The sequence below is a fragment of the Ambystoma mexicanum genome, chromosome 1q (assembly GCF_040938575.1).
Source record: "Ambystoma mexicanum isolate Mex_15411 chromosome 1q, UKY_AmexF1_1, whole genome shotgun sequence".
Classification (NCBI taxonomy): Eukaryota; Metazoa; Chordata; class Amphibia; order Caudata; family Ambystomatidae; genus Ambystoma; species Ambystoma mexicanum.
Window position 1 is genome coordinate 1,096,236,679 of NC_090922.1, and position 22,163 is coordinate 1,096,258,841.

Sequence of the window (22,163 nt, forward strand, 5' to 3'; positions counted from 1 at the left end):
TGACGACAAAACTGAGCTCTTGATACTAGGAACCGCTGCTAATCTGAAAAAACGTAGCACCAATTACACCGCCTTCAATATTGATGGGAACTTAATCAAGGTTTTAAAGGAAGTAAAAACCTTCTGCTCTAACCTTGAGTAAACAAGTAAATACAATGGCATGGGCAACAGTGTACACTTGCCAGCTAATCGGGGTGTGCAGACCCTTCCTATCTAAAGCTAGCTGTATCACCCTAGCCAACGCCCTTATACTTTAGAAATTGGATTACTGCAATGCCCTTTACATAGGTGCGAGTAAGTACATTCTGAATAAAATTCAAATATTACAGAATAACGCTCTCAGAACTGCACTAAGCATTCCAAATAGAGAGCTTATCTCAGAGGTGCAGAGACAAAATCATTTGTTGTCCATCAACGACAGAATTTTACTTAAGTCTTCCTTACATTCAAATGCCTGAACAATGCCACATCGCCCTACCTAGTGGAGATAATAGTCAGGAAACCTACTTCTCGCCTTTCTAGAACTGCTAATGCCTCGTCACACCCAGATTTAAATTTAAAAAATCTGGAGGAAGCAGTTTCCCGGTCATGGCAGCTCAGACATGGAATGCACTCCTACTCCCCTTACGAGAGGAACAATCCTTCCACAGCTTTAGGGGTAGCACGTTAATCTGGCTGAGAACTAATGATAAGTGACCATGTCACACTTTGTACTGTTTGCCATATGTTGTTAACATAGCTTTCCTTGCCCACGACCGCCCGCTCCCTATCTTATTCTACCATTGATGCATGTATCATTATATCCTTTACTGTTCGTACCGCCTTGTATTCCTTATACCTCCAATTTGTATCGTACTTTGTGTGCCCTGTATCTTGTACCTTATGTATTTTTGTAACATGAAGCTTAAAGTCAACTTGTAACTTTTGCGCCCAGTTACCCGAGGGTCCGGTGCGCCATACAAATAAAGAAACAAACGAGGGGTGCTCCCTAGCTGCCGTCGGAATAAGCGTGTGGGGGGTACACATGAAGTCCCTAACCTTCAGTGGGTGAACTACCAGGTCTTCCAAGTAGGTCCAGTACGTCCACAGGTCCTCCCTTGAGTCCTCCAACAATACCCTTAACTGGGCGTCCTTGTAGTACAGGTAGGAATCCCGAAAACCAAAACCACCCTGGTCACCTGAGCGTGCGGGTTGCTCACTTCACTATCGGCATCTTGTTTTGCCATACGGATCTCAATAGCGCACCCCTCAAGTCATTGAAGAATGCCACTGAAGCTTCACTGGGAAGGAAGAGAACAGGTAGAACAGGCAGGGGAGGACATTATTTTTTACAAAGGTCATCCGCCCATATAAAGAAAGGGTAAGGGCACCCACCTTATGAGGTCTTCTTTGATCTTTGCCTGAATTGGATAGAAGTTGGCTTTAACTAAGCCTGGGATGTCTCTTGGCAAGAACACCCCTAAGTATTTTGTCTGCGTCTTTTCGACCCTCATCCCCATATAGCGGGAATGGCCAGTCAGGATGGAGTCGTCTGGGCTCATGGGCATAATGCTAGATTTGTCAATGTTTATTTTCAGGCCTGAAAGGCGCTCATAGGTCTCGATTTGCTCCAGGAGCTTAGGGAGAGAGGACACCACATCCGTGAGATAACCCAGAATGTCGTCTCCAAACAGGGATAATTTAAACTCTACCTCTCCACTATGTATACCCTTGATCTCCTGGTTCGTCCTGATCGCAATTGCGAGCAGCTCCATTGTGAGCGCATTGAGGAGTGGTGACATTGGGCATCCCTCTCTAGTGCCCCGAGTCAGACGGAAGGAGTCAGACAGTACGTTGTTGACCCGAACTTGTGCCATGGGACGCACGTATAGGGCCTCTACGCACATCAGAAAACCCTGACCCATGCCCATCCTCCCCAACACTGCCTTCATAAAGCGCCATTCGACCCTGTCAAAGGCCTTTTGTGAGTCGATTTGATACTAGACAGGCATTGTTCCCTTGAGTGGACGCCTGATGTATAAGTTTGATGAATTTACGGATATTATCTGAGCACTGCCTTCCTCTTATGAAGCCCACGTGGTCCCCATGAACCAGGTCTGGAAATAGGGTTTCCAGTCTGGAGCCCAAGATTTTGCCAAAGATTTTAACTTCATTATTTAGCAAGGAGATCAGGCCGTAGGAGGCACCTCTCGTTGGGTCCCTGCCCTCTTTGTGTTGCAACTATCGTGGCCTCTAACATTGAACTTGGCAAGGGGCCCCCTCATTGAACACCCTAGCGTAACCTCATTGAACACCCTAGCCAGGTACGGGGCTAGTGTAGTTCTGAACCTTTTGTAGAACAAGACGTGGAACCCATCACTCCATGGCACCGTCCCAATCTTCGTTCCCTTAATTGTCTGCACAATCAATCCTCAGAGATTGGACCGCCCAGACGTTCAGAGTCTGCTCTCGATATGCCCAGAAGCACATAGGGTCCAGGAATACCGTTATCTGCTTGTCCCTGCCAGAAAATTCAGATGAGTATAGATTTTCGTAGAAATTGGCAAATTCCTTCCCTATTTCCCCCAGGTCGCAGACCACCCTGTCCCCATCTCCCCTTATAACACCTATTGCCTTTCTTTTCCTTTCCTCCCTTAGCTTCCAGGCCAGGATTTGGCCTGCCTTTTCCCCCCTCTTGTGTTATTTCTGCTTCTGGAAGAGCAGTTGCTTCTCCGTGGTTTGGACTAGGGTGGCCTTGAGTTTTGCACTGTAGAGCCACAGTTTAGCCACCCCGCAAGGTGTGAGGTAGGGACCCTCCTGCATCCCCTGGCTGCAGATCACTAATCTTACCACTCAGATTGTTTTCTTGTTCTCTGCGATTTCTTTTTCTGGGCTCCTACCCTGATGAGAACCCCCGCAATGTGGCCTTAAAGCATTCTGTCATGATTCCTGCCCCTCATGTCCCCAGCCCTCCAAGATGTCAGGCTGGAGCCAGGCCACGATCACCTACATGGCCCTCAAGGGCCTCTCCATCCCTCCATAGACCCACTTGGAGTCAGACTTGGCGCTTGTGACACCAGACTCACTCACTCACTCACTCACTCACTCACTCCCATAGGATAACATTGGGGATTGGACTTGTAGTGTATTGATGGGGACAAGATGGAGGCCCCCACATATTTCGGCTCCTAGAACTGCATGTGCAGTCTAGTCTTTTGGGTGTGGTTCAGCCCAGAGATACCTGGGATACCCAGAGACTATTTAAGCCACGCCCAGGCTGAGAAACATGCTTTGCGTTTTCTGCACCTGCAGCGTGACACTCACTATGTTCGGATCGGTCTCCAGTAGGCCTGTATCTTTCTTCTGCGCTCAGCTCCTACAAGAACACTGTTAGGAACAGCCTTACCTTGCGGTGCTTCTGCCCATCATTCATCGCTCCTTCTGTTCTGTGGGCATCTTCGGCGGTGTCATTCCCCTCCCTGCACGCCGCTTCCTAAGGAAAAGGGAAAAGAACAGAAAAAAGGCATTAGTAAGCATTCAGCAAATCTGCTTGTTTTTAAAGACTGTACAAGCTTCAAACGCTTACCTGAATCCCAGCCGCTCTGGGGGAACTCTGTCTCCGGAACTTCTCATCCATCTGTAAGAGGGAAAAGACACTCCAGGTTAGCGTGGAAACATCTAGAGGCGCCGCATACTGCGCTTACTCACCGCATTTCTTCTTCATAACCGGCATCCACGCTGAAAACGTCGCAGCACCTAAAAGACACAGAAAAAGAACTCCGTTCAATACAAATACGAAAGGGGCGCATTGTGCATCGTGCTCTCACTCACCGTCAGCGCTACTCATCTCAGCAGCACGCCGCCATCCCTGGATGTCAGCCATCAACTAAGGAAGGAAAGGAACAAAGTTAGAGAACTGTTCAAAAGACTCATTATACTTACATGTCGGACTCTTGCCAGTGAAGTAACTAGGCAGCAACGAGCCCGCATCAATCAACGCGCCCCTGCTCTGAAAGCAGGACGGAGAGCACACTTTCCAAGAAAACAAAGTGAGCTGTGGATCAAAGGGAAGGGTTGAACCCCGGGGAAGAAGGGGTTCAAGCACACAGAGACAATAGGGAGTTAAACTCTACCAATCCTGTGTTTCAGGCCCAGTCTCCAGTCGAGTAGACTCCAGGGAAGGGTTAAAGGTCGTAAGAGGTCAGAATAGGCTGAGTGACGTCCCTGCGGATACCAGTTGAGCGTTACACATTCCCAGAGAGACTGAACTTCAACCCCTCCATTGTCATAAAGGCAAAGTAGTTCATAATTTCCAATATTGTCTGCAATAGCTCCTTATCCTTTAGCAGAAAGCCATTGCAATGCCACCCTCCCGCTGGCCTCTGACCCAGGTCATTCCCCACCACCAATCCGAGCATATCGTGGTCCGACCATGGGACCAGTATGACACTGGAGTCTCTAATTTGGGCCTTCACCTCCGTGGCCACCAGTATCAAGTCAATCTGTGCCTGCTGCAGTTCGCGATGTCCGTCGGCTGGGCAGGAGCCCTTTCTGCACCGTCTCCAACAGCTGATCCTCACCAGCTGATAAATCATTGCTGTGCCTGACCGAAGCACGTCTCGAAGGGCATCCAGCCCCACAGATGCCTGGGTAAGCTGACTGCTGCTCCCCATTGCTAGAGGACCTCCACACCTCCAGCTACCTGATATCCGACATTAATTAATGGCATTTATCCCATTTTTCCACGTGTGAATGAACATGGAGTCCCGCAAAATGGCCGCCACCTTGTGTTCTTCGGTTGCCTAGCAACCTGGTCGCTGCTCATTGGAGGAACACTTGCATTTGCCGAGCCCTGCATAGCCGGAAGGCGCTAGCCGGCACTCTGGGTAAAGGCACTGGTTCAAGGCACCAGGCCTGTCTGTGCCTGCTGCAGTACAGCCGTCGGCCAGTTATACTGTTCGCCCTCCTTCCCTACGGGCCATTAGTAGCAGCACACCCTCACTGGAAGCCACACCAGCACGGAGGTAAGCTCCTGGCATGATCACGCTGCCTTGAAGCTTTTCGCTCCATGCTGGAATCTCACGATCTGCCGTGGATCCTGCTGTATTATCACGCAATCCGGCGCATACACATCTAGAAGTGCAGCACTAGCCAACAGCTGATCGCTTCCACCACTGCAACCACCGTGATACACATGAGGCTGCCCAGATGCAGGGCTCTGCCTGCTGATGTCCGCTCCCCTGCCTGACTTCCCTTGGCCCGCATTGGCCTGCCTGAACACACTCTGCTCCACCCTGATTCCTAGGCGAGTCCAAAATAACCCCAATAACAAAACCTTGCATAAACTCCTCACCAAGGATACCATGCACCCAAAAAATGGCCTCCAAACTTTTGTTGACCCTTGCCAGCCCCTAGTGGCCCGATTGTGTATGCCTTTCTGCAAAGCCCATAGCGGCCCTAACTGTGTTTGCCTCTTGCCAGCCCTTAGCGGCCCCTGATTGTGTATGCCTTTTTTGTAAAGCCCCTAGCGGCCCTTAACTGTGTTTGCCTCTTGCCAGCCCTTAGCGGCCCCTGATTGTGTTGCAAAGCCCCTAGCGGCCCTTAACTGTGTTTGCCTCTTGCCAGCCCTTAGCGGCCCCTGATTGTGTATGCTTTTTTGCAAAGCCCCTAGCTGCCCCGGATTGTGTATGCCTTTCTGCAAAGCCAATAGCGGCCCTTAACTATGTTTGCCTCTTGCCAGCCCTTAGCGGCCCCTGATTGTGTATGCCTTTTTTGCAAAGCCCCTAGCGGCCCTTAACTGTGTTTGCCTCTTGCCAGCCCCTAGCGGCCCCTGATTGTGTATGCCTTTTTTGCAAAGCCCCTAGCGACCCCTGATTGTGTATGCCTTTCTGCAAAGCCCATAGCAGCCCTTAACTATGTTTGCCTCTTGCCAGCCCTTAGCGGCCCCTGATTGTGTATGCCTTTTTTGTAAAGCCCCTAGCGGCCCTTAACTGTGTTTGCCTCTTGCCAGCCCTTAGCGGCCCCTGATTGTGTTGCAAAGCCCCTAGCGGCCCTTAACTGTGTTTGCCTCTTGCCAGCCCTTAGCGGCCCCTGATTATGTATGCCTTTTTTGCAAAGCCCCTAGCGGCCCTTAACTGTGTTTGCCTCTTGCCAGCCCCTAGCGGCCCCTGATTGTGTATGCCTTTTTTGCAAAGCCCCTAGCGACCCCTGATTGTGTATGCCTTTCTGCAAAGCCCATAGCAGCCCTTAACTGTGTTTGCCTCTTGCCAGCCCGTAGTGGCCCCTGATTGTGTATGCCTTTTTTGCAAAGCCCCTAGCGTCCCCTGATTGTGTATGCCTTTTTGCAAAGCACCTAGCGGCCCTTATCTGTGTATGCCTCTTGCCAGACCCCTGCTCCACTGATACCACACTAGTGAACGGCCAAATGGTCCCGCATTAACTCTATCCTGCAACTGCTTACCAATGCATTCCTCAGCTTCTCACCTTACAGTGCCCACACCCTTCCTCTCCCCTCCCTCCATCTTCCTTATTACGCTATCTCTCTGGGCCTCCAGCAACCTGCTCCCTGCACACACAGGCCTCACGTCACCACCTGACGTCATGCACCCTGCCTCATCCACAACACTACACAACTCACTTAACTTCTGCTCTTTTAACCCACCTGAACACTCCCTTAGGCGTTACAGACTAAGAACTCGCACCAAACCATCCTTCTCGCTCCGCAGAGCTCCGCCTCCCACGCACAGCAGAAACATCAACCTCAGATATCGCACCCACACAACACTCGCACACTCACACTTCCCTGCCCACATGCACACCCCCTACAACCCGACGCCCAAACCTACACCCCAACCTCACTCACCCATACATGCACCCTCCACTCGCACCCCGTGAACAGATGCTTGTGATACTTCACCAGCCAACCTGACCCTAAACTGCGCACTCATTAATGCACACTCCATCCATGCCCATGCTATTGAGATAAATGACCTTATCCCCACCAACAAGTTATACATACTAGCCATATCCGAAACATGGCTCCACGAAGCATCTAACCCATCCTTACACCTCGCCCTCCCTCAGGACTACACCAACCTTAGACAGGACCGCAATACCGCCAAAGGTGGGGGCGTCGCCCTTATCGATAAAAACTCCCTGGCCATTAGACTGTGTAACCAACAATGGGACAACAACGCAGATCTTCTCTATGCTAAACTGGCTCTCTCCCCCAACTGCACCATTAACCTCATAGTCACATACAGACCACCAGGCTCTTCCCCCGACTATCATAAGCAACTCCTCCAAATCATAAGCAACAACCTGAAAGGCTCCACTAAAACCATCCTGCTTGGTGACCTTAACCTGGGCCTAGATGACCCCAAGGATAAGGCTGCCACACTCTTCGCCAAGGATCTCTCCCACATGGGGTTCCAACACAAAGACACCAGTCCAACCCATTGCAAAGGCCGATCCATCGACTGGATAGCAGATCATAAGTGCTCATCGGCGATCTCCTCCGTCTCAGCCCTCCCTTGGACAGATCACTATTTCATCCAATTCTCCATCCCAACCACACCCACCCAGAAAACTCTTACTTATGCCCCTCCTGCCAAAGTCAGAAGCTCTAAAAAACTTACACCCAATAATCTCGCACCGCATCTTGATATCCCTGAGCTGAAGCATCCTTTTAACCAAGATCCCACCTCTCTCGCTAACCTCTACAACAAGGCCCTCGCCCAAGCCATTGACTCCATCGCCCCGCTGGAAGAAAAAAAAGAGAATAAAATACATGCACTCCAACTCCTGGCCCTCAGAAGAACTATCGGCATTACGCACCAAGAAACGTAAAGCCCTATCCAACTGGCAATCTACACCCAACCGATCCTCCCTCAACGAGTTCAAAGAAATCACACAGACCTACAAAAAGGCCATATTCAAAGCCACATCTGAATCATTTAATCAGAGAATTACCAAAGCTAGCTCCAAATCCAGAGAAATATTTTCTATATTCAAAGAACTCCCCACTCCCGAGTCCAGCCCTGACGAGATCATCAAGGATGAAGCATGGTGCATAGGCATCCAGACAGCCCTCCTTAATAAAGTGAAAACGCTCCAAGACAAAATAGCATCTCAACGTAAAGCACTCAACAACCTCCCCATGTCCCCCTCACTCCCCTCTCACAACCCTCTCCCGCAAATACCCCTCTTTACCTTTAGAGAAGTTACTGAGCTAGAAGTCTCTGCCCTACTTAAAAGTATCAAACCTTCCAAATGCAAAGGGGACATTTGCCCACCCACCATCATCAAAGAGTGCTCAGAAGCACTCACCCCGATCATCACAGCTTTCATCAATGCTTCTTTCTCATCAGGAACCGTACCTCAATGCCTAAAAGAAGCCTGGGTTCGCCCACTCTTAAAAAAACCCTCACTAGATCCTACTGCCCCCAAAAACTATCGCCCCATCACCACTGTCCCCTTCCTCCTCAAAATCCTAGACAAAGCCGCCCACAACCAAATACAGCAATACCTCGAAACCCATGCTATTCTAGTTAGAAGACAGTCGGGTTTCCGCAAAGGCCATGGAACCGAAACTGCCCTCCTAGATTTAAAGCATCAAATCACTAGTATAATGGACACAGGCAAGCCTGCCCTCCTCCTACTACTCGACCTCTCCGCAGAGTTTGACTTAGTCGACCGTGGCATCCTCACATCCCACCTATTCAATGCTGCTCATTTCTCCCACGAAGCCACGACTTGATCACCTCATTTTTAGAAGGTAGAGCCATGAAAGTGTACTCTGACCAGGCTAACGCTCCCCCAAGCACCATAAGCTGTGGAGTCCCGCAAGGGACTTGCACCGCACCAACCCTCTACAACCTCGTTACTAAACCCCTCTTTGACTTACTGGATTCTCTCGGCAGAGCCTACACAAACTATGCCGATTAGACACAAGTACGCCTTCCACTCACAGGAGACTATACACAGGACTCAGAAGCACTCCAACATCTACACCATGATACAAACTTGGATGGCTATCAATGGTCTTTGCCTTAACGGCGACAAAACAGAGATCATCATCCTGGCCCCCAGCGAAATTCTATCCAAGCTGAGCCAAGACTACTCACACATGCCTATCGACAACATTAACATACCTGTCTCGACTGCCGTGAAGACCTTAGGAGTCTATCTTGACGCTACACTCTCTATGACAAGACAAGTCAGCGCCATCTCCTCTGACCACTAAACTCATCTATGCCATAAAAGTCTACCTTACCACTCCCAACTGCCTCTCCATCGCTACAGCCACGCTAGGAGCTAGACTTGATTATTGCAACGCCCTCTTAGCCAGCACATCCTCGAAAAATCTAAATAAGCTCCAAATAGTGCAAAACAACGCGCTCCGTGCTGCCCTGCACATCCCTAAATCTGATCATATATCGCAGGCCCGAAGAAATGCCCACTGACTCCCAGTCAAGGAAAGAATCAACTTCAAAATACTCACCCTCACACACAAATGCATTAACCACACTGCTCCCTCCTACTTATCAGAAACCATAATCAAGAAATCCTCCTGCCGGCCCATAAGAAGCCACCTTGCTAACCAACTCCAAGTCCCAAACATAAGAAGAGCTAAAGCTGGAGGCATTGGCTTCCCACACATAGCACCCAAGCTCTGGAACGATCTCCCCATCGCTCTCAGAGCCGAACCCTCTCTCTACTCCTTTTGCAAATCCCTCAAAACTACTCTTTACCTAATCCTACCCCACCCTCTGCCGCTGATATGAACTTCTCCTTAATGCGCCATGCCTGCACTGCTAGCTCATGTATCTAAAATTGCTAGTGGAAAACAAAAATGACTTGTAATCATCATCGTACCTATTTCTGTAACTTCTGGTTGTATCAACCTGCCTTTTGTAACCAGCCAATATTCTACATGTAACAGCGCCACAATGCTTGCTGATTGTGCGCTTTAAACAAATGCGAATAAATAAATAATCCTGGAGAAGGAATTGTGAACCATTGAGAAGAATGTAAAGGCTCTATCCCCCCACATACCTCCACTAGAGCATCTGTAAGACTCAACTCCTCGTTGATTTTCCTATACCTTCTAGAGGTCGCTGTGTCCAGATTTTCGCCCCTTCCGTCACCCATCCTCTTGCGATCTCTGGCCGGGTCTAAAACAATGTTGAACTCTCCACCCACCAACAGTCATCCCTCTACGAAGAGCCGTAGACCCCCTCCCAAAATTCCACCTGTGCCACATTGGGGGCGTACATTGAACACACAGTCAGCCTTTCGCCATACCGGAATCCTTAATGAACAGGAATTGACCTCCCGGATCCCTCTGTATTCCGTCCACTACCAGGCCCAGGCAGAAAGTACGATCGCTACTCTGCTATTTTTCTCCTCGCTCGAGGCCACAAAAACCTCCCCTCCCCATCCCGGGCCCAGTCAGGGTTCCCACCCCCTCAGCCAGTGCGTCTCTTGTATCATTAAGAGATCAAACTTGGCTCTTCGGAAATTCCTGCATGGTCATTGATCTTTTAGCAGGAGAATTAAGCCCTCTAAGATTGAGGGAGCCAATCACTATGTCACCCCCTGTGGACATGTCGTTGTTCCTACACCTCGCTTTACCACCAACCCAACCTGAGACATGCCAAATCATTTTCGCTGAACACACTGAACCCCCTGTAGGGCTGTTCCCCAAACTCTAAACAAATAACCCTCCTTGCCCTCTCCCTCGAGCGTGGCCTAGGATGCTCCCTTCCCTCCCTCACCCTCTCCCATCCGATCCCTACACACTCCCCTCCTCCTTCCAGGATAGGATCACCAAAAAGGTTCTGAGCTAACAGGACTCGTATTACAACCACCTCACTGATCTTGAGGCCCCCTCCCGAAAAATACCTCTCTATGACATTTTCTGATCCCCCATTCTCTGCAGCACTACTTCCCATCCTCCACCTAGCACATGCTCCCGGGTCAGGGGCCAGAGGGGCCTCTCGGTGGGGTATTCAATTTTTTGTATTTTTGGGCCCCCCATCTTGTGCAAGTTAATGGTTCCTGTGGGAAAAGCCTGTGGACCAGCGGTCTCTCCCGAGCCTGATGCCATAGCTGTGAGTCTTCCATGAGTTCTTCCGATACTCGGGTGTTGGCGCTCTCCTTAACCATCCAGTAAGTCTGGCCATCATATTCAAAGTTCAGTAAGAACAGGAACCCCCATCGATATAACACACCCTTGTCTGTCAACCACTTGGTGAGGGGGGCCGCACATTCTTCTCCTGGCTAGGGTGATAGCCTCGAGGTCCTGGAAGATGGTGATCTGGGCCTCGTGGTAGCTGACAGGGCCCGCCCTTCTAGCACACTCCAGTATCTTTGTCCTCTGTTCATAATCATGGAAGCGACCCAGCACTGAGGGAGGACCCCTGGAAGCACCCCCCGCTCGATGAGCTCAGTCAATAGCTGGTTCATCTATGGCATTGTCTCCGAACAGCGTACGGACCACCTCTCGGATGGCTCTCTTGATGTCGCTCTCCGTTTTCCCCTTCTTTTTCTGGGAAACCAATAAAAGTAGGTTGTTTCTACACTCTCTGTTTTCAATGTCATCCAGTTTGAGGGTGGTCTCTGCTTCCCTGCTTTCCAGATTAGCCAATCTCACCCCCGTCTGGAGCTCCAGGGTGTCCACTGAGGCCTGGTTGGCTTCCAGCTCTTGAATTTTATCTTCCACCAAGAGGAGGCTCTGGTCCATCTTGTCCCACCTCTGGTCGAGTACTGATCTGATGCCCCATATCTCCTCCATGAGGGCCACCACGTCGAACTTCGTGGCAGCCGGGTCGCCCTCCATGGCGCGGGCGTCTCTTGGGGGCACGGTAGCCGGTCCAGTCCTCTCCCCGCCCGCAAACCGGAATCTCTGCAGGGAAGCTTTCCAGCTCATGGTCCGGGGCGGGCGACGTCCTGTTGTCAAAGGCCCAGTGGGACTTCGCGGAACTCCTTCTATGCCAACACGCTAGTGCCTCTGGTGGATCTTCCACTTCATCCCTGGAGTCTTTAGCCACCTCTAGGTCAGCCTTTCTCCCTCCTCATGTTTGCTATCGATGTCGTGTGTGGCCTACTGGAGCGGTCTGTGGTCCCCTTCTGTGTCGCCTGGCCGTCGCTTCAGGGGGCCCTCTCCCCCTTGTGTAGCGCGGAGTCCCCTCAGTCTCTCCCACCTATGTAGTGTGGGCAGCCGCCGTAGTCTGCGCAGGGCCCTCTCCTGACATCTTGGTGTGATGTTGCCCCTGTGCACCCTGAGACCGGTACCCAAGGGTCCAGACAGGGACATGCTGGAGTGCGTGAGACCTCGTCTGGGTTACCCCCTCCTGCTGACCCTCTTCTCTTCACTGTTGCCCCACCAGCCGGGCACCAGCCTCCATGGGGGGGTGGATGGCAGCTGCACCCCTCTCGTGGTCTGCTCCTGCCTCCCAACTTATTCTCAAACTGTCAGTGTCAGCCGTGGGCTCTCCCCCAGCAGGACCCTCGGGGTGAAAGGAGCCTCCCCTGCTAAGGTTCGCGCTGCGACCAACGATCCCCCGGCCCACAGAGCGGGTGGACTTCGCGGCCATACAAAGCCACCCAGAGCCTCCAGAACCCCCAGATGCGGGGTCTGCCGGGGTTCTCTGCTCCTGCCGCCGCTGCAGCTTCGACCGTCATAGCACCAATTCACTCAAAACTCGCTGCGAATGCGCCCGAAATGATCCCCTTGCGGGGGCTGCCAACAGAGTTGCTTTCTGGGGAGCTAAAGGTGGGAGGAGGGGGAGTGGCTCAGTCCCCGTTTGTCCACTGCTAACTCGGCGCACACAGAAGGATTAGCTTGCTTCCATGCTTCCTTGCGCCGCCTGGTGGCCTCAGATTTCTCTCTATTAATTTGGAACCCTGATAATTTTCGTTGTTGCTATTTGAGAGCAAACGGTGAATATCACTGCGTCATTGTGGTGGAGTTTAAATCTATCTTCATGGTTCGGTTGATTTTCCTCTAAATTAATGGCTTATAGGATCCCAATATACAAGGGCCATATTGCTGCAAATATAATATTTGCATTGAACCTGTCTGCCCCCCACGCCCTTAACAATGTATGGAGAAAAGGGAGGGGGCGTAGAAGGAAACATTATTGATCATACTCCACAGTTCCCCATGATTTGTTATGTCCCATTTGCCATTCTGTCTGTCAGAGTAGGGTACAGCGATCTCTGTGAAATAAAACCTGCCTGTTAATCACAACTCCTGGCATTGCTCACTCAGCCTTTTATTATTTGTGGGGTCAATAACATGTACCATTACATTTTGTGATAGCATATATTAATTAGAGAGCCAAGGAATGAAGAAAGCTGCAGTCACACGTTCAATATAAAGAGTTGGTGTTTTGTCTCAAACATTTGAAATGGCAGGAGTGTGCTCAGAGGTAGGAGATTAATGTCTGGATTGCAGTGAATGTGAATTTGTGCTTCGGGTTTATTTTTTAATAAGGCAAGACCTTGTTGAAAGGTGCTACAGTCCCGGTCATGCTGGGAGAGAAATCCCATTAATATGTCAAAATTGCCATTAGGATTACAATATATATTATGTGATTAACTTGTACTTTTTCTGTTATGATAGACATGATAGTGAGGGAATGTGTAAAATATATCCATGTGAAATATTTTATATCATATTGCTGATACACAATGAAGGGCATGGTTTAAACACTTTTTTCACCTACGACCTTTTCATCTTTAGGCACAAGGAATGAGCAGCACACCCTACCTTCTAGAGCAGGTTATTAGTGCAATTGATAAAAGTGTTTCATTTGAAAATAGCTGCATTCTTTTCATCGCTTTGGAAGATTTAATGATCCTGGTAACAGCAAATGAAATGGTAAGCATTCCACTCTTTCTTTTAATATGGCATGAATCGTTTTTAAAGCATTTTGTAATACATTTTCGAAAGTACTCCAAAATAGATGTTATATTACTTCATTTTTGCAATGAAATCATAATACATATGGGGCTGACTAATTTTGATATATTTCTATCCCGCGAAAGATAAGTCTCTATTATTCTTATAGATTATTAGTCGCCTACTGTATTTCTTTTGCTTCTTTGTTTTTCAGCTGAGGGGCAGTTAAGTACATGCATGTCCACAGCCCATTTTCCTCAAGCATCTGGAAAGACTAAACATAAGTGTAATGGTTTGCTATGGCCTCCTGCTATCCCCTAACCAATACTCATCAGCTCTCTTTCCTATCCCTTCTCTCTGCTTACATACTGGACTTGTGACACATAGCTTCTGAGATCAGGACATGCGGCTATGTTTCTATCTTCTAAATTGTTGTTGATTTTGCATGAAAACAAGCATGTCCTTCCCAGTGGCTTCTGGCTGCCCAGACTACTATTAATTGCTAATTATCTCTAGTCTTAAAGAATTGGACCTTGCATCTATTCTACTCTGGGACCTCCATAGAAACCACCTCAGGTATCTTGGCCCCAGTCATACAATTAACAAGAGGCTTTGTTGTTTTTCATGTAGGATTTTGAAAACCAGGCTTTATGCCTCGTGTAGTTGAGATCCTTCTTGCAAATATGCCACTAATAAATATTACAAGTATTTTGATCAGCCTGCAGACCCAGTAATGTTTGTCCTGTACTGTATTATCTTTTTCACTCTGAGGAATACCTCTCAAGGTTCTACTTGGCAAGAATCCAATGTCCTCATCTAATTCCGAACTCTACTAGTCACAGTTCTAGGGACGTAGCCTTTTGCTGGCTCTGTGGCTTCAGGGAGCATAATGTCCTGTTCCAATTCCCTATTCTGTTAATGTCAGTTTCTTGGATACAACACACATGCATACTTCTTGACAAACACAGTATAGGGATATAGCCCTTGCTGGTTTCTTGGATCGCTGGAATCCTCGTGAATCTAGTTCTGGCTCTCTTGCATTGGGAGTTGAAGCTCCTCCCTAGGTTGATTTTGCTGTTTGGTTCTGGTGATTTTTATTTTGTTATCTGGCACTGCTAGCTCAGAATAGCCTCATAAAGTACTTCTGTGCTGAAAATGCCTACTGGCAAAAATGTATTAGTCCCCCTTGTTTTAAAGGGATACCTTATCAGCCGGAATTCTGGCAACCCCTGGCAGGGTATTACGGTTACTGTTACTGTAACATATTTCTTCCCCCCCATGCCAAGGGCATTTGTCAGGATACCGTTATTCTCACCCACCAGCCTGGGGTCGCCGTCCAGGCTCTGGGTGCCGATCGACCTAACCTTCAATAAGTTTGGTTCAGCTTCTCCTGCTGGTCTTTTGCTCTGACCAGGACTTGGGTATAGCCCCCAGGTATCTAGATCTTCACTTCCACCTGGGCTAAGGTCTCCAGAAGATTCTTGGCACCAAGTACTCCTTGCATTCTGGCATAGGTCAGGAACTGAGCTGTGGCTGTCGTTAAGCTTTGGCTTCTCTCCATGGTTTGTCTGCATGTGTGGTGTCCTTGGAGTGCTGTCCCACCCCTTCTCCTCCCTTTTATAGGGCTCAGTATCATCAAAATAACAGAATTCTGCTGGGTATTGTCTGGTTAATCTCCTCATGTTCAGCGGTCATCGCGATTGTTTCTGGATTTGTTCTCTCTCACACAAACACACACACACCCCCCCCCCTCAGCTACCCGTGGCTTCTCTGACTCTGGGTTTCTAGTGATGCTTGATTTCCCATTAGCATGTGCAGCATGGGCTTAAAATCCATGTCTGCCATCTTGGTGTCAGGCGGAACTGTCATGGCAACTGCGAGGCTACGCATCCTGACTCCTATCGCTAGAATGGGCAGGTCATGTGGCCTACCAACCCTTTTCCCCCCTACACAGAGCGTGTGGTAAGTATCCCATCCCAAGCTGCATGCCTTCCAAGGGAGAACAGTCATCACACATTTCTGTGTGACAACAACTAACACTCCTATCAGCTCTGAGGGAATCTGGGAGGTGTACAAGCTAGACATATCTTACATTGGGAAGAGGGTTGAGAAGCTGGGTGCCTGACTGCTGGGGAAGTCCTTCCTCTAAGGGGACTCTCAATCTTTCTCAAGGTTCTTTGCTTCCACTGGGATCCCCTAGCACAGTACATTGGGAAATGCATATAGACCATGGCAGATTCCCCTTCTCCTTGTCTTGTCTATCTGGCCTGATCCATACAACTTTGTCACAATTGACATCATGGACCCTATTTTTATTCGAGGGGGGGTAACGTCTGGTTGGCTGTATGCAGCCTATTCTGAGTGGTATTTGATCTATTTCAGAGAGTCTAGCACAACAGTAATTTGTCATAAGTATACCAACTATTATTTGTAGTGTGGGCCTGGAACTGTCCATTATACGTATGGACAGTGTGTGTGGATCGAATTTGGCCATACATGGTCAAGACATCCAAATTTCCAGGTTTATAATATTTCCTGAACAGTGCAAGTCAATACCATATCTGACTCTGACCAGTGTCACTGTGATGTTTTGAGTCTCAGAGAATATGCATCCTTAGAATTGACTCCAAAGAAAACTGTGAAGTTTGATTGGTGTTACAAATGGCACAGGTATATGTACTCCAAGTCTCAGAGAGAGTTCAAGGGTTTTTATTGAAGATATTTTGGCCCTAGGCCTGCCGGTCTCTCTCTCTTTTTCTAAATGCATTGCCACCTTAACTCAGGCACCCTTATCCCCTGGTTAGTAGATATCAATTGTATCGCCCTCAGTATGCTAAAAGACCACATTAGCTGCAGTGGTCACTTAAATGCATGCAGCCTTATATGTCATTTTCTAAAGGAGATTGGGAGTGTGCCTTCCAGAAGCTTAGCCCGACTCGATCTCTTTTCTCTCCCACCCACTTTTTTTCCCTCTTGAATCTGATGGTTCTCTCTCTCCTACTCTCTACTCCTCACTCTTCTAACCTTCTACTACCCTTCCTTTGTCCCTCCGGCCTCTCTCACTCTGCCTAGGCCCCGCCTCCATCCTTTGATGTTACTACACTACCACGCCCTTCTCAACACTACTTCTCAGCCATCCAACTGCTACTTGGCTCTGCAACTACTCACTCACTTGTCATTCACTTCCAGTCACCTCACAATCACTCCCTGCACTATTACCCCTAAGGACACTCGTTACACTTGTACATACGCACACTCTCACTGCAGTACTACTTGCACTCTCAAACCATCACCTCACCTGCTTTTGAAATCGCCTCCACCGTTCATGCCACTGTCTTTCATCCTGCTAGTCTGTCTCATGGTCTCCCACCTCAACCTCCCCTGAGTTCACACCCAACACTCTTGGTTTCCCCTTTTATCCTCCTCCCTCTTTCCTGATTGGTATTGTATCTCTACTCAATTGGATTCTATCTCTCCCTCCTGGAAGGTGTGATTGACCAAAATGTTTTCAAATACGGGTATAAGCCACACCCCTTTTCTTCAAGCGGGCCCGCCATGGGGCAGCAATGGTGGCCCAAATTCTGCATTGCTGCAGTTCGTGTTAGGGTTTTGGTGCCATTCCCATTTTGAGGCAAGTCCCTTTTGCCCTGATTGATGTTTGTCTTAGTCTCTGGTGGGCTAGTGGCCTCATTAGGGCGGTCTTGTCGGTGTGTCACGTGACCGCTGTGTAACATTTGCTAGACCGCTTTGTCCATCCGAACTTCTGCTCAGCTCTCTGGTTCTTCTGCAGCTGTGGTCACAGACCGAATAGCTGCAATTGCCAGTGTGGCGTGTCTCTCTCCTCAGTTCGGTTTTTTTCTTCGGGTCCACTGTTGAACGTTACGCAGGCTTTTCTTTCCACTGTTCTCTCGATGTTCTGCAATTAGAGAAAAACATTCTGCCAGCATTTTGTCTCTTAGGCATTTGGTGATACAATTCATTCTCCAGCATGGGGTCTGGCATGGATTCACATGCTCATGAATATTCCCCGTCGTCAGGCTGGGAATCCTCGGTAAAGAAAAAACCAGTATCAGTTTCGTTTCTGATCTGTCTTTCGTAGTAGTAACCAATCACTGGTCTCTGCGTCATACTGACCACAGCCAATGACTGCCCTCTACCTAAGCACCGCCTCTGGCAGCCATCTTCAGATTTTTACCGCACGTTCATGTGTTGGGATCCTCGTGCTATTGCTCTTGAGCGTTAGTGCTATTTTTTCACGTTTTTTCTCAAAAAACTTCGTTTTTTTCGGTCAAAAGAGCCTCAAGCTCCACCGACTCTCCATCCGATCAACGGGGACCCGTGTCGGATTCGTCTACGCCCCTCAAGGGTGAGGATTCGTCGAGCTACGCTTTTGGAGGACTCCAGAAGTTTCTCAGGCCCGGTCATGGCCCAGGAGAAGGGAAGCTCGACGCCCGGAAAGCTGTTCAGGGTCTGCCCTGGATGCCAGCAGCAAAACGTCTTCAAGGAGGACGAACATTCTTTTTGTCTTTAATGCCTACATGAGGACAAGACGCACGTGGAGAAGGACTGTGCGTTTTGCGGCAACATGTCGGAGCGGACCATGAAGGACCGCCATCAACGTCTCGCCAACTGGCTGGAAGGGAAGAGCCCGTCCGGCGAGAAGAAGAGGAAGAAATCCGAGCAGTCTTCTAAGACCTTTGAGGATGCCCCGGCGACGGGGGTCCAACATAAGGCCAAGCACCGCGAGTCCGCTGGCACCGGGAGCACCGAACGGTCGGGCTCTACGGGCGCCAGGCTGGGCGCACCCTCCCCGGCACCATCAACCGCGAGCCAACGCTCCGGGTCGGGTAAGAGGAAGGCCGAGCACCCGGCGAGGCTCATAGAGAGGCCCCGGTCGAGCTCGAAGGCGGAGGGGGAGCGAGGCACTGTCCCCCCCCTCAAGGATAAGGCGGTGAGCGCACCTAAGGTGGTGAAGGCCTTAATCCATCCGGCCAAGCCCTCTATCGAGTCTGTCGCGGCGGCCCTGGCTCAGCCTGTGGAGGCTACGCCAGTGGTGGCGACCTCGGGGCTCAGAGTCTCCCTGCCACCTCGGAGGGAGTCCTCTTTTGTGCCCATCGATAGGACCCCCGTGAAATCCCCCGTGGGGAAGAAAAAGGGGGGGCAGGGCGTCGTCGTAGATTCGGCCTCAACCTCGGAGGAGGAGGAGCTGGTCGAAGTCTTAAGCCACGGCCTCGGCGTGGAAGAAGACCGGCCCGTCGGGATGGATTCCGACGCAGGTGATGACGACATCGTCGAGGGTACCGACGGGGCCCCTGATCGCCCGTCGGATTCCCCTCTGCCAGCGCCGCGAGACAGCTCGGCGGCCATTTTGTTGGCTATACAGTCCTTATGCTCAGAGATAAGGACGAGACTACCGTTGCCGACGGAACCTCTCTCGTTGGGAGACCCAGAACCGGGACCTTCTGGGGTTCCCCCTACCAAGAAAAGAAGGATCCACCCTCCTCCTCCTTTTCAGCCGTCGCGCCCCTTCCAGCCCTCCTCCCCGTCCACCCGAGGGGATGATACGGCGACTGACACAGCAGCGACGGGTACGGACGACGAGGTATACGACGAGGATGTACCATCGTCGCCTCCCACCAGGGCTTCTCCGCCCGACGAGATTGGATCGTTCCACTCCATGATCGCCAGGGCATCCGAGCTTTTCCAACTCTGCCCTGAGGAGAAGAAGAAGGAAGGTTTCCTTTATCAGCGGCGCGAGGCCAAGAGGAAGACGGTCCTCGCAGTGCCTCTATTGGACGACATTTGGGATGAGGGCCTCACCCTCCTCAAGAACCCTTCCACGACGCCAGCTAGAAGAGACCGGTACGAGAAAAAGTACCGGGTCCCGGACACGGCCCCCCTGTGCCTCCGGGCGCAGCCTACCCCGGACTCCGTCGTCTCCACGGCGGCCAGGAAAAAAGCGGGGGGGGTGCGGCCTCCACATCGACTTCCCCACCGGACGGCGAGGGAAAGAAATTGGACGCTGTGGGACGCAGAGTCATCTCCTCTGCAGCGACGACGATTAAAGCTGCCAACGCCTTGGCTATCGTGGCCCGATACGACAGGGAGCTCTGGTACAAACTGGCTCCCCTGCTGGACTTCTTGCCGGACGACAAGAGGGCAGAGGCCCTGGAGATCCTGCAGGAAGGTGAGGTGGCTTCGGACCACGCCATTACCGTTGCGACGGACATCGCCGACACTGGGTTCCGCCAGTTGGGCAACGGCGTTTGCCTTAGGCGGCGTGGATGGCTCAAGGCTACGGACTTCCGTCAAGATGTTCAGACCAGAGTCCTGGACATGCCCTTCGATGGGAACAACCTGTTTGGGAAAACAGTGGACGATTCCCTTCAGGCCATTAAAGCGGACACTGAGACGGCCCGGGCCCTTGGAGTTCTGCAACAACGACGGACGCCCTTTCGGAGCAGCGGAGGCAAGGGCGCCTCCAAAGGTTCCGGCGGCGGTTTCTCCTCCTACTGTCAAGCGGCCCGCTCGTCGTCTCAGGAGGCCTACAGAGGACGAGGCAAGTCTGGCGGACCCCGCCGTCGCCAAGGACAAGGCGGCAAAGCCTCGTCGAAGCAGGATTGAACCGGCCGTGGGGTCGGGCCCCCACCGAAGCACCCCGGTGGGAGGCCGGCTGGCGAGCTTCGTCAGCGTGTGGGAGTCCATCTCCACCGACCGTTGGGTGCTGGATGCCTTGGCCCGGGGCCACGCGCTCGAGTTTCAAAGAAAGTGTCCGCGCGTCCCCCCTGTGGCCAGGAAAGAACTTCACGTCCCTCAACTTCTCCTGGAGGTAAAAGCGATGCTCAGGAAGGGCGCCATCGAACTCGTCCCAAAGAGACTTCGGGGCTCCGGAGTTTACTCGAGATACTTCCTCGTGAAGAAGACGACAGGGGGATGGCGCCCCATCCTGGACCTGCGACGTCTGAACAAGTTCATCAAGGCGCAAAAGTTCCGGATGGTCACCCTCCAGCACGTCCTGGGTCAGCTGGAGGAAGGAGACTTCCTGTCGTCGTTGGATTTGGAGGATGCCTACTTCCATATTCCCATCCTGAAGGGGCACCGAAAATTCCACAGGTTTGTGGTCCAAGGGCGTCATTACCAGTTCAAAGCCCTCCCCTTCGGACTACGGTCGGCACCCAGGGTGTTCACCAAGTGCCTCGCACCGGTGGCGGCGCAGCTGCGCCGCGAAGGGTCCACGTCTACCCCTACCTGGACGACTGGCTCATGCGAGCCAAGACAAGGGAGCTCGCCGTGGTTCACACGGCAAGGACCGTCCAACTTCTCACGGACCTCGGATTCTCCGTGAACTACGCCAAATCCCACCTGGTACCCGCGCAAGACGCTCTGTTTCTGGGAGCGAGGCTCAACACAGTGTCCCTTCTGGCCTCCCCGTCGGAGGAGAGGACCAGGACCATCCTGGGCAAGGTGCAGCGGATGTTGGTGGCCGACGTGGCCAAGGTGAGGTCCATCAAGTCCCTCCTCGGAATGATGTCTTCCTGCATCTACCTCATTCCGATGTGCAGGCTCCGGATGCGCCCGTTGCAGGAGTTCCTGGACGCGCGCTGGATCCAAACGACGGGCAGCTTCGAGGAAAGGATCACACTCGACGAGAGTTTCCGACGAGCGATCCGGTGGTGGGGCACCCGCGCGCATCTGACGGCGGGCATGGACTTCCAGACCCCAGCCCACCAGGAGACAGTGACCACGGATGCCTCCCTGGAGGGGTGGGGAGCGCACACCGAAAATCTGCACGCAAGAGGCCTTTGGCTCCCGACGGAGAAATCCTTACATATCAACGTCCTGGAGCTCCGTGCAGTGTTTTGGGCCCTCAGGTCCTTCCTTCCGTCCCTCAAGGGCAAGGTGGTGAGGATCTTCACCGACAACACCACCACCATGTTTTACATCAGGAAACAGGGCGGAACCACCAGGTCCCCAGCACTGTCCAAGGAGGCGCAGGACCTGTGGCATTGGGCAGTCGGCCAAGGGATGTTTCTGGTGCCGTTTCATCTGGCAGGGATAAAAAACACCATCGCCGACTCACTCAGCAGGGAGTTGCGCTCGTGCCACGAGTGGGAACTACGGCAGGATCTAGTGGATCGCCTCTTCCGACGGTGGGGCACACCCCAGATCGACCTGTTCGCGACGGCGACAAACTCCAAGTGCCGGAGGTTCGCCAGCAGGTTTCCCCAGGCGAGGAGCATGGGCGATGCTTTCTCGTTCCCCTGGGAGGGCCTGT

The 22,163-nt window shown here is 51.2% G+C and overlaps 1 protein-coding gene across 3 annotated transcripts in view; it reads left to right on the forward strand.

Annotated features, from left to right (window-relative positions):
- The window catches only part of BTBD8 (BTB domain containing 8), a 2,362,893-nt gene that overhangs the window by 1,101,225 nt on the left and 1,239,505 nt on the right, over positions 1-22,163 (forward strand). For all 3 annotated transcript variants that reach the window (XM_069641787.1, XM_069641786.1, XM_069641785.1), the window contains exon 11: positions 13,730-13,867. In XM_069641787.1, coding sequence (XP_069497888.1) covers positions 13,730-13,867 — 138 coding nt within the window. The remainder of the gene's footprint in view (positions 1-13,729; positions 13,868-22,163) is intronic.